Source organism: Balaenoptera acutorostrata, chromosome 9 (genome assembly GCF_949987535.1).
Source record: "Balaenoptera acutorostrata chromosome 9, mBalAcu1.1, whole genome shotgun sequence".
Taxonomy (NCBI): Eukaryota; Metazoa; Chordata; class Mammalia; order Artiodactyla; family Balaenopteridae; genus Balaenoptera; species Balaenoptera acutorostrata.
This window is the reverse complement of record NC_080072.1, coordinates 81538262-81550872: the sequence shown is the minus strand read 5'-3', so window position 1 is coordinate 81550872 and position 12611 is coordinate 81538262. Positions and strand designations below refer to the sequence as shown.

The window sequence follows — 12611 nt, the reverse complement described above, 5'->3', positions numbered from 1 at the left end:
ATTTATTTTCCTCTAACTTTTTTCTATATTTTAAATTTTCTATAGTAAAAATACAAAATTTTATTGAAATGTAAAAAATTTAATTGAATGTATTTTGTAGAAACATGGCTTTCTATCACCAACAAAATCAACTAAACATCTACAGTAATTCCCCTTACATACTAACGAGTTCCGTTCCGAGAGTGCGTTCATAAGTCCGATTTGTTCATAAGTCCAACAAAGTTAGCCTAGGTACCCAACTAACACAGTCAGCTATATAGTACTGTACTGTAATAGGTTTATAATTCTTTTCACACAAATAATACATAAAAATCAAACACAAAAAATAAAGAAAACATTTTTAATCTTACAGTACAGTACCTTGGAAAGTACAGCAGTACAGTACAACAGCTGCCATAAAGGGGCTGGCATCGAGTGAATGGGCAAGAAGAGTTACTGACTGGAGGAGGGAGAGGAGGTGGGAGATGGTAGAGCTGAAAGATGGTCAGCAATAGGAGAGGGAGGGCAAGCTGCAATTTCACTCACGCCTAACGTTGATGGAACGCATGTTCGCATCTTTGAAAATTCGCAACCTGAAGGTTCATATGTAGGGGACTTGCTGTAAAATAAATTAAATAAACTAAACGTCTTAGCTGCAGGCTAATGGCTTTCCACAATGAGCTTCAATCTGTCTTCCCATAACTTTATTTTTCATTTTTCATTATTCCCCTTCACACATTTTTCACTTCAATAAAAAATTAACCCTTTGCCATTTTACGTATAGACTCTAAATTTTCTTGACTCTGTATGGTTGTTTATCCTGTTCCTGGATTTTCCTCTATGTCCAAATCATTTCAGGCTTCACTTATTTGTGGGTTTACCTTGGGCTTTTTCTAAACTAAACAGCTTTTCTTCTGCATATTTCTGGTACAGCTTCTTTCTTTATTTCTTATAAAATCTTATGCAGAGGTCATCTCCTCTATGAGATTATACCCTTTTCTCCTTCATTCATTCCTTCATTCTGTCATCTCATCCTTCCTTCTTTCCTATTTTTAAGTAGCTAATTTGGTCACTTTTTTTCCCCTATATTTCTCATTTAAATATTATCTCCAAATCTACTGTCTTACTTTGTTTATTCTGAAGCATTTAAGACTCAGACACTTGAGAAATGAATGAATACCTGAAAGAATGATATATCAGCTGGAGGTAGCAAGGATCATGTGTTATCTCATCTGATTAGTCATGGAGAATCATGATAAATAGGAAGACAAAAGTGAAAAGTTATGAGACAGAATGTTACTTGGAATAACTGCCTGCTTTTGAATCTAAGTTTGGATCAGATTTAAGTTTACTTCTAGACCTCTGATCCCTGGAGGTTAGATTTACAAAAGCACCCATTCTGACCCTTGTATATATTTCACCGTATGACAAACGATTGTTCTGTGGAACAGTCATTTTCCTTCCTGTGTAGGAAAAGCCCATTTTTTAACCTAGTGTTCACAACTCCCCTCTACATTTGATGTATTGGGTTGGCTAAAAATTTCGACAGAAAAATCAGAACGAACTTTTTGGCCAACCCAATATTTACTCTTTCTTACTCTTTTTCCTTCTTTTTTCCCTTTCCCTTTCTCCTTCCCTCCCCTCTTCCTTCCTCCATTTTGTCTTTCCTTCCTTCTTTCCTTCCTTCCTCTTCCCTCCCTTCCTTCCTCCACTCAGTTACTCTGTAATTTGCCTATTCCTTTGCATTAATCTGTTCTCTTTTAAAATTTAATCCACAAAATTCAAACTATCTCATTCATTGTCAGAAAACTCCTTGATTCCAGTCTTAGTTTGGGTGTTCAATAGATATAAGAATAAGTATCTTAAGTATATAAGTCTTTTATTTATTCTCTTATTAGAGAGACTTAAGAGGATAGCTTGAAACTTTTTCTATGAAAATAAAATAAAATAAATCAGTTATTAGGGTATTTAGTAAATATGACATGTAAGATATGGGAATTTAGATATGCATCATTTGTGAAATTTTTGACTTTTCATTTACCTGTTTGACTTTTGCTGTGAGCCTTTCATTCATAATTAATATATTAATTAATTCTCTACCAAATTTTGAGGTTCCTGCTGTATGCAAGGCCCCACCCTAAGTATAAGGAGTACAGAAATAAATGGGAAACAGTCCCTACCCTCAAGAATTTACAGTAATATGGGGAGGCAGATAAGTAAACCATTACACTACAGTTCAGTATGAAAAATCAGGAAGGTACATATACTGTTAAGAAATAAGTAATGAACTCTTCCTGGGGCTCAAGGAAGACCTCTCAGAGAAGTCTGTTTTAAAAGATGACAAAGTTCTGCATTGGCAAACTTGTGATTTTCTCAGGAAAAAGATGGCCTCTTTTGTCAATCACTTTTGAACAGTTTGGAAAATAAGCATAAAGTCTGTCAAGTTTCCCTCTAAATTTAAAAAATGTTTTTTAAATTATGCTAGCAGAGAAAATTTACAATGTAAAACCCTTAATTTAGAAGGAATTGACAATTGTGGATGTCACAGCTCTTCTTTTAATTTCTCACTGCCTTTTCTGCCTGACTTCATTGTTTCTTCCTGGTACAAGCCCTTACCACTCCAACCCCCTTAGCTGCCCTGACATCAGTGTAAACAAATATTTTACCCTTATCTCAGTCAAAATGAAACAAGACACTAAGGAATATAGAACTCTAGTTTTGAGGTGTCTTTGAACAGAATCTAGCCTAAAAATGGATACTTAAATGTACTGTATAACCCCCTGCCAACTGGTCATTAGGCATCTGGAAACCTCCAGCTACAGGTTACAACCACTGAGGAATCCTATTACCTCTTCTATAAATATTGAGTGAAACATCTCCAATATTTCTTTAAAAACACACAAAAAGTAAAGCAAAAAAGGAAAATGCAAAAGGGATGCAAGTGGGAGAAATCAAAATGTACACTTATTAAATGTTCATTAAATGCACATTTTTATTCATCATTTATTTAATTCTCACTCCCAGGATATTCTGCTCTTTAGTAAACAAATAAGCAAGCAAACAAAGAAAAAACAAAGTGTGGTGATAAATAAAAGTTTGTGCACTTAGTAAATGTTTAATAAGTGTAAATTTTGCTTCCTCCTACTTGCATCCCTTTTGAATTTCTTTTTTAATTTATTTTTCTAAGGATATAGGAAGTGAGGTTAGTGGGGAGATAGGTGGGTGGCAGGTGGCAGGAGGATTGTATGTAAAGTGTTTAACAAAGTTTCTTCTTCTGGGAAAGTTTAAGGTCTTCCTTACAAGCATTTATTTCACACAAGTGATGTGAGCAGTACTCTAGTTGACAAAGAAAAAGAAAGAAAAGGTAGGAAAGGGAAGAGAAGGAAAAGAAAAAGGAAAAAAAGGAGGAGAAGAGAAGAGAAAAATGATAAGCAAGGGACAAGAATTTAGGATGGATTTTTTTTAAACTTTAAAATATCTACAAATTTGAATTTAGGGAGGAAGAAAAGAGATTGAAAGAGAATAAGAAAAGAGTAGGAGATAAGACAGAGAAGAATTTCAGTCTAATGAACAAAGTAATTTATATCAATTCTTTGAGTATTTGTGGAGTAGCTATTACAGGTCCATCACCCATTAATAAATTGGGTACAGAATTAAGACCAACCAAAAGAAAATGGATATGTGTCCTTCTTCCTCAAAATCTTGAGGAATGAGCATCCTTCCCATGAGCATCTCCTCCTCAAGGACTAACAAATCCAAGCAGAATGTGACAATAGGTATTTCAAATCAAAGGCTCAAAAAGTGAATTTCCCTTTCAATTTTATTCTAGATAGTATTTCTTCTGTTTTTACAGAATTTAATAGTATAGACTGCAGCTATTTATGTACAGCTTTGCATTTACTTATATCTTATTACATTTGATTTTAAATATGTTCTTCTTAAATTAAAATTACATTTAAAAGTTCTACAGAATTCTGACTTTTTTACCATGTCATCCTACTTCTCAAATCCACAAACATAAACTCTCTAGTAAATTCCAGTCACTTTTTTTTTCCAGAATAAAAAAAAATGCCCCAGTTTTCTTCTTACGAAGACAGGAAGCATTTCCTGGAGATTAATCACTCTTTTGACTTGCAAAATTGGAAAGGTTGAGAGAAATTAGTAAAGTAGGTTGTATCATCCTATTTTGGATTTGGAGTTTTTGGAAATGGTCCTGCTGCCATTCATAGGAAAGCAATCATGAGTCAAGCTGTGTGTGGGTGATCTAAACAAACATTGTCACCCTATAAAAGTCGGACTCCAGACCGTTAACCTAGAAGAAGATAGGCAGAGAGCAAGGCATTAAGACAACAGAAAGCTAAGAAAAGTCAATGGAAATGAGGAATCTTCCAGTTCTGCTGTTGCTATGTGTGGCAGTTTGCTCAGCCTATCCATTGGACAGAGCTGCAAAGGACCAGGATGACAGCATGGACTTTGTTCAGGTAATTAAGGAGCCAGCCCTCACGCTCCCTGGCAGGGCCAAGTGGAAACCCTCTCTGCTTTCTATTTATAAAACTCACAGAATTTTTTGAACTTAATGTATAAGAAGTCCAAAGGCAGAGAGTTATAGAGTGTTGTACGTGGAGAGGGTCTCAGTATCACCTATTTGGACTCCTCTTTTGATGCCAGAAGAAACAAAAGCCAGAGATATTAGGTAATTTCCTAAGATCAAAGCCACCTTACTAGCAGCACTGCTTAAGACACATGATTAGCAAGTGGAGAGTATATGAAATATATCTTGCTTTGGAACTTCTGTAGGTATTTTAATCCAATATAAAGTTAGATGGATGTTTTTATTTCTGGTGTCATGTTTAGACATAGAGATTTGTCTAAGTTTTTTTCTCAAGCCAGGTCCTTGTGAGAAGCATAAAATGGAAAATTGAATAAATGTAGCTGAAATATACAATTATGCACAAGGAAGTTTGTTTTGTTTTTCTCCTTTAAGTTCCCTGGATAATTATCTTGATTTTCCAATTCATTGCAATTTTCATTGCTTTGGTAGTAAAATAAGCTGCAGAGATATTCTGTTACAAAGATAAAATGAAAGTGAGGAGGAGTCTGCAATTGAAGAATTAAACAAATATGACACTTACTTTGATTTCAATAAACTAGAGGAATATTTCAAATAGATTAAGTGAGCAACTGTACAAGTTTACCATAAACCACTAAAAATCATAAGAATGACCTAAAAACTATACTTATGTTTCTGCTAGCAATACCTCGAAAACTACTACAACCTTGAAAAGGATGTGAAACAGTTTGTTAGAAGAAAGGACAGTGGTCCTGTAGTTAAAAAAATACAAGAAATGCAGAGGTTCCTGGGGTTGGAAGTGACAGGGAAGCTGGACTCTGACACTCTGGAGGTGATACGCAAGCCCAGATGTGGGGTTCCTGACGTTGGTCACTTCAGCACCTTTCCTGGCATGCCCAAGTGGAGGAAAACTCACCTCACTTACAGGTAATGGGTCCAAAGAGATTTTGACATAATACTGAGGTTTATAAATCACTATCACAGGAGAAATAGTATCTTCAATTTTTTTTCATACAGGATTGTGAATTATACACTGGATTTGCCAAGAGATGCTGTTGATTCTGCCATTGAGAAAGCTCTGGCAGTCTGGGAGGAGGTGACTCCATTTACATTCTCCAGGATCAATGAAGGAGAGGCAGACATAATGATAATTTTTGCAGTTCGAGGTAAAAAACAGAAACAAGGAAAAAAAAAAAACCCATGCAAAATTTTATCTGTTGTTGTTTCATTAGAAAAGATTCCAGGGAGATCCTAATTACTAATCTTGCCAATAAAAATTTTTTTCTCTCTTAGAACATGGAGACTTTAGCCCTTTTGATGGACCTGGAAAAGTTTTGGCTCACGCCTATCCACCTGGGCCAGGGATTTATGGAGATGCTCACTTTGATGATGATGAAAAATGGACAAAGGATACATCAGGTTAGTTATTCATCTCTCAGAATGATTTCAGTGTTGATTTTTGTTTTAACTTGGAGAACTCTTAATAGCTAAGAATACTGAAGAAATGGGGTGTTATGGATTTCCCAATGGGTCAAGAATCAGCAGAATCAGGCTGGAGATGGGAGTAATTGGATATGGCTGGATATTTTGTCCCAGAGATTGATTTCAAGAATGAGCCTTGAAAAACACTTGGCTTTCCATTAAGTGTACTCAGTCAATTGATCAATTAACCAAAAGAAAAAAAAAGAGGGGGGAAGAACTGTGTGTTTCCAGGAAGTAAACAAATATAATACACAGCTGATCTGTGTAATGTACATGTATTTAAGGAATGAGTAACTATTATTTATGATTTCTTAAATAGGGATCAATTTATTCCTCGTTGCTGCCCATGAACTTGGCCATTCCCTGGGTCTCCAACACTCTACCAACAGTGAAGCTTTGATGTATCCAGTCTACAAGCCATTCACAGACCTGACTCGGTTCCACCTTTCTCAAGATGATGTGAATGGCATTCAGTCCCTGTATGGTGAGTGATGCTGGAAAAATTAGGCATTGTAACTTTGCAATGACGGTCTTCAGGAAAGCTTCAAAATGCTGCATAAAGCATTTGTAATTTAACTCAAAGCACTTTGAGAATGTTTGGAAAGGATATAAATTGACAGAAGAATCACATTTCTTCTAATGTTTGCATCCTCATATCTGTTCCCTTTAGGACCTCCGACAGCTTCTCCAGATGACCCTGTGGTGCCCACAGAATCTGTGCCTCCAGAACCTGGCACACCAGCCACATGTGATCCTGCTTTGTCCTTTGATGCAGTCAGCACTCTGAGGGGAGAAATTCTGTTCTTTAAAGACAGGTCAGACCAGAAAACTATATTTTCCTATCTATTCTTTTGATGTATCTATACAATGCTTAGCGAGGAAAACAAACAGAAACTTGATAGGGATTTTTAAATATTTAAAACGAAAAATTTTGCTCTGAACTTGGAATCTTTCTGATGCTTCACTTTCCACATTTTCCTAAAATTGTCAAGTTCATTTTCAAAGACTTAGGATGATTTGATTTTTACCCTGTAATTGTCATTCCCAAATGTTATAAGTTACAGTTGCTTTTCAAAAGGCACAAGTAGAACTTTAGAATCAGAATTTTATCTTTACTTCCTTTAAAAATGATACCAGGATACCATTACATTTAATCAATTAATTTACTCACTGCTGGATAAATATGCACATGATAAAACTGCACAAGTGGAAAGAAAGTTAAAAGGAAGTCATCACCACATCATTGACTCTTAGTTCCTCAGTTCTCCCTATCTTCATCCATAGTGATGAACTCTTAAATATCCTTCCAGAATTGTTCTGTGTATATATAAAAATATACTTACATGCACGTATACATACACACACATCTGTCTATCTTTTTGAAAATATAAATGATGGTATAATATATATATTGTTTTGCATGAATTGTAGATATTTAAAGGTTACAGTCAGCTGATTAATTTGTATTGTAAGATAAATTTCCTTTCACAGAAGACATTACTCTGGAATCCTACGGCAACAGGTCCAGTGCAATCTTCTGGAAAAAAAGGAAAGATTTTTCCCCAGTGACAACATACCTGATTTCTGTCTGTCATCGAGCCTAGATGATGTGGGAATGGGGGAAGATGTGTAAGACAGGACAATGAAGAAAATATGCTGAAAGGTGAAAGACTTCTTTCAATTTTCATTTCTTTTTACATATTTTTCAGACATTTTTGGCGCAAATCCTTCAGGACACTTGTACCTGAATTTCATTTGATCTCTTCGTTTTGGCCATCTCTTCCTTCAGGCATAGATGCTGCATATGAAGTTATTAGCAAAGACAGCGTTTTCATTTTTAAAGGTAATTATTATATAATAATTTCTTTAACTTGCTGAAATAAAGCCTCTCACTGGCAAATTGATTAAGAGTTTAATTGGAAATTGCTCAGAGTTGTAAATTCCCTCATTTGGTCTGTGTTCATTCATTCAAGCTGCAAATTTTTGTTTAATGTCTATTTTGAGCTGGTGACTAAATCTAAAATTCTGGCTTCCCTTTTACTATGAAAATTAAAGATGCTAAGAAGTATTTCTAAAACCAAAGATATCTGTTATAGATTCAAAGTGATTGTGATTTTTAAAAAAAAAACCCACAGGAAATCAGTACTGGGCCATCAGAGGAAATGAGGTGCAAGCAGGTTACCCAAGAGACATCCATACCCTGGGTTTTCCTTCAACAATAAGGAAAATAGATGCAGCCTTTTCTGATAAGGAAAAGAAGAAAACATACTTCTTTGTAGAGGACAAATACTGGAGGTAAAATTTGATTGGAATGACTTTGTATGATCCTAATTAGGGAAATTATTTTCTTTCTCTAAGGAAATCCCCCGCCTTACTCTTAGACCTGCGTCCCTCACAATAGGAATGGTGGGGCTTTAGACAACTGTGGGGAAGTACTTACTTTCAAATATAGCAGTGCCTGATAACAGGCATTTCTTAAGCTCTCCTGTTTTGAGTCACATGTACAATAAGCTGGAGCTTCCCTTTGTGTTGTTGACCCATCCGCCTGGAGTGTTCTCCTTTCTCCTCCACCGACACAAACCCTGCCCATCCTCCAAGTCCTGGCTCAAGTCCCACTACTTCCATGAAGCTTTCCCTGCTGCATTCCAAACCCAACTGTACTTTTCTTTTTTGAAAGAAGCCCTGCGAATCCAGGCCACAGGAAAATCATTCCTTTCCCTTTGTCTTATAATCCACTCATTGTTTGAGTGTCTGTCTTGATTTCCCAACTGTACTATGTGATTCTCAAGGGCTTCCCTTAGCCTCACCCATTCATTACCTCTGCCTAAGAGGATGACAGGTAATAACAGTCTAGCTATATAGGACTCTCAGAGAGGCTAATTCTTGGGCTATCTGCCGAGACTCTGAGATCTGGGCGGACCAATCAAGGTCCAGCCAACAATCAAAGATGCACTTACTGTGCTTTGCTTCTTGTCCCAATCCCTTTTCATAGGAGACTGCCATAGGAAATCCAGATGTGCAGGGTAGGGACAACATATATGTACAAAGTATGATAGAGAACTTCAAATTTGTATTTTAGATGAATGATTGAATTCACTTTATGTTCATATCTTTGTGATAGAAGGATGATTAAGATTCTTTCTGTCCAGACCTAAGAAATATGGTAACAAACAGCATCTGCTAGATCAGGGTGTTACCTCTGTTTCTGGTAGAGGTTTTAAGAGCTAAGTTTGCAGTACCATTAAAGTCACACATTTCTGTAGCACTAAACATGTCTGACATTTATTTGCAGTACTTGGAAAGTTTGTTAGAATTCCACATTAAACCTAACATGATTTACGAATTTTGGTAACATGACCTCCATGCAATGCTGAGCTTTTTTTCTTTTACTCGGTGCAGATTTGATGAGAAGAGACAATCCATGGAGCCAGGCTTTCCCAAGCAAATATTGGAAGACTTCCCAGGGGTTGACCCAGAGGTGGATGCTGTTTTTGAAGCATTTGGTAAGAGGACCCTTATTTTGTTGGCAGTGGGGCACTTGAAACAGTCTATAGTATCAGAGGGAAGAGGAAAATTGAAATATTTCATAACAGTTTTCTTTAACCAGGTTCCTCCTCTCAACCCTAAATTTCAACTTATGAATTTCATATCAGTTATATGACTACCTCATATAATAAGCTATATAAAAATTCCCTCAAGTGGTGTGGCCAAGTTTAACACTGACCAGCTGGCTTTCTCTATCCCACTGCTGCTACTAATTCCCAGGGAGATTTTCTCTGTCTTTCCTGAGTAGTCAGTCAGTTGCCAATATTTAACTTTCCATGAGCCCAAAGTCTAAAAAAAGATTTTTTTTCCTCCTCAGGGATAGATGGGTGGAGGGATAGATGATCTTTATTGAAAGGTAATCTGAGCACCATGATGGCAGAGCCATAAAGGATCATCTGGCTCTGAAAGAGTCCCTGTGCCTCTCTGAGGCCAGAAATGCCCCTCAGGCTGCCTCATGAGGAAAGGGGAGGAGGAGTATTGGGAAGGAAAAGCTTAAAGATACCACAGTTTCCAAAGATGCAGAGAATTTTATCTGACTGCAAGCAGAATAACCTAATAACTCAGAGCATGATTTTGCTGTCAGACAGAGCTGAAGATGAGTGCCATCTCCATTCTTTCCGGGTTGAGTGACCTTGGGCAAGCATCTAAATTTGTCTGAACCTCAACTTCTTCATCTGTAAAATGGAATTAGATATACATGCCTCTTAGGATTGTTGCAGAAATAAATGAAAAAACATCATGTAAAATGTTTAATGTAGTCCCTGGCAAGTAGGATAATTCTATAAACACTTTCTGCTTTTAGGTATCTATTATTATGAGTTTTGTACTTTGCCAAATTTATTTATTGGAAAAAATATCTCACTATTTCCCCTGTCTGTATTTGCAGGGTTTTTCTATTTCTTCAATGGATCTTCGCAGTTGGAGTTTGACCCAAATGCAAAGAAAGTGACACATGTTTTGAAGAGTAACAGCTGGTTGAATTGTTAGAAGAGATGCTTAGAAGGCATAACATGCGAATTCTAAATGAAGCTGATATCTCTTCACCTAAGTCTCTGTGAATTGAAATGGTTCATTTTCTCCTGTGTGTGCAGTGACTGAGAATAAGAGTGTGAGCTGGTGTGTCTTGCCCATTAGCTTCACAAATTTCAGGGCATTCAAATGGGCTGTGTGTTTGCACTTTGCTCACATGGGGTAGCCTCCCACAGGGAAGGAAGAAGCACTTGTGCAACAGACAAGTGACTTTATATAGAATATTTTCTTATTATTTAATAAAGACGAGTTGTCAGTTATTTTATTTTATTGTTTTGTTTGTTTCAAGGACGAGTTGTCCTCACAATCTTGGGCGCATTGTGGACTGAGCAGGAGACAGTAGAGGTGGCAGGATTAGGATCTCCACAGCTGGGACCTCACAATGGGCTCATCCAGAACTGGAAACAATCTGCCACTTGCCCTCCCCAGGTACCCTACAAAAGAGATGCTATTTCCACCAACCAGGCATCGTATGTGTTCCTGACATACCTAAGGAGAAAGATCTAGGGAAGTTGTCACCTTATAGGGCAGGCTCTGAAAAAAGTTGTGTCTTTATTCCCGTCTTGCCACTAGGTTCTTCATGACCTTTTTTTTTTTTTTTTCCTTAGATTCTAGGTGGGATAGGGAGGGTGGGAGGGAGGGAGATGCAAGAGGGAAGAGATATGGGAACATATGTATATGTATAACTGATTCACTTTGTTATAAAGCAGAAACTAACACACCATTGTAAAGCAATTACACTTCAATAAAGATGTTTTAAAAAAAAAAAGTGAAGCAGAATCCTATAATTATAGCAAATCACCTAGTTCACATACTTCATTATTCAGGTGGGGAAATAAACCTGTTGTTCATCTTTTGCTTTTACTTATATTTTACTTATATTCCATCAATGGAACCCCTTTCCCTGCCTTAGCAAACAAATGTGCTCATATTCCCCCTATTCGCACATGAAAATATCCTCCTGTACTCATTTTGTATCTGTCCATGCCCACAAGCCCATGGACAACTGCATATCCTAAAACTGGTTTGCCACTCCTAAGTAATAAGTGTAACACGGTATCTGCTACACAGTAAGAGTTCATTCATGCTGTAAATTATTAATTCATTTGAGAATAATCTTTTAATCATATTCCGTGTGTAAGGCATTGTGCTAGGTTGTGGGCATAGGAGCCTGAGAAAATGGACACAGTCCCTGCCTCATTGAGATTATAATCCAGCAAGAAAGAATATATGCAAATAGTGACAAACATGAACATGTAACTGTAATTTTAGTAAGAGTTAAAAAGGAAAAAAATTAGGCTTCTTTGATAGAATAATAGGAGGATCTACTTTGATCTGGGTGGTTTTAGAAGAAGTTTTGGGGGAATGGCATTGGAGAAGGTTTTGAAGGAAGACGTGAAAACTTGGTGAGAGGATGATGGTTTAGACTAAAGTGGTCACAGTGGAGAGTCAGAGACAGGAATACATATATATATATATAATTGACAACAGAACTCTATGACGGCTCAGATATGGAGTTTAAGAGAGGAAATGTTGCCAGAATAATTCCTAGATAGCTTCCTTGAGCATAAGGGTTGATGGGGGAAGACCTGAAGAGAAGCAGGTTTCTGAGGAAAGGGCAAGAGTTAGGAAGAATTGCTCAGTTTTGCCAATTTTTGAAATGTCTGAGAGATTTCCAAGTAAGAGCATGAGGTAAATTAGTCTAGAACTCAAAAGAGAAGATACAGTAATTATGTTTGGTGATGGATGTTAACTAAACTTATTGTGGTAATTATTTTGCAATGTATACATATAGCAAATCATTATGCTGTACACCTAAAACTAATACAATGTTATATGTAAATTATATCTCAATATTTTTAAAAGAGAGAGAAGATATAAACATATGGGATTTTTCAGCATTTAGATTGTTCTTAAAACCATGAGTATAAGACACACCATATGAGAGATTTTAAGATGGAACCCTAATAAATAACAATATTTTGCTGGGGATTGAACATTTCTT

The 12611-nt window shown here is 36.5% G+C and overlaps 1 protein-coding gene across 1 annotated transcript; it reads left to right on the top strand.

Annotated features, from left to right (window-relative positions):
- The first annotated feature begins 4320 nt into the window (after positions 1-4320).
- LOC103010042 (stromelysin-1) lies at positions 4321-10889 on the top strand. Its single transcript, XM_007191226.3, has 10 exons — positions 4321-4460; positions 5232-5476; positions 5567-5715; positions 5843-5968; positions 6351-6515; positions 6702-6846; positions 7741-7874; positions 8167-8326; positions 9431-9534; positions 10464-10889. The coding sequence occupies exons 1-10, from the start codon at positions 4350-4352 to the stop codon at positions 10562-10564; spliced, it is 1440 nt and encodes a 479-aa protein (XP_007191288.2). The 5' UTR covers positions 4321-4349; the 3' UTR covers positions 10565-10889.
- Positions 10890-12611: the final 1722 nt, after the last annotated feature.

What these genes read in the sequence shown, in the direction of transcription:
- LOC103010042 (XM_007191226.3), top strand. Translation starts at nt 4,350, where the DNA reads ATGGAAATGAGGAATCTTCCAGTTCTGCTGTTGCTATGTGTGGCAGTT. An exon ending in GATAATTTTTGCAGTTCGAG is followed by an intron (nt 5,716 to 5,842) that starts GTAAAAAACAGA and finishes TTTCTCTCTTAG; the next exon opens with AACATGGAGACTTTAGCCCT. An exon ending in TGGCATTCAGTCCCTGTATG is followed by an intron (nt 6,516 to 6,701) that starts GTGAGTGATGCT and finishes TGTTCCCTTTAG; the next exon opens with GACCTCCGACAGCTTCTCCA.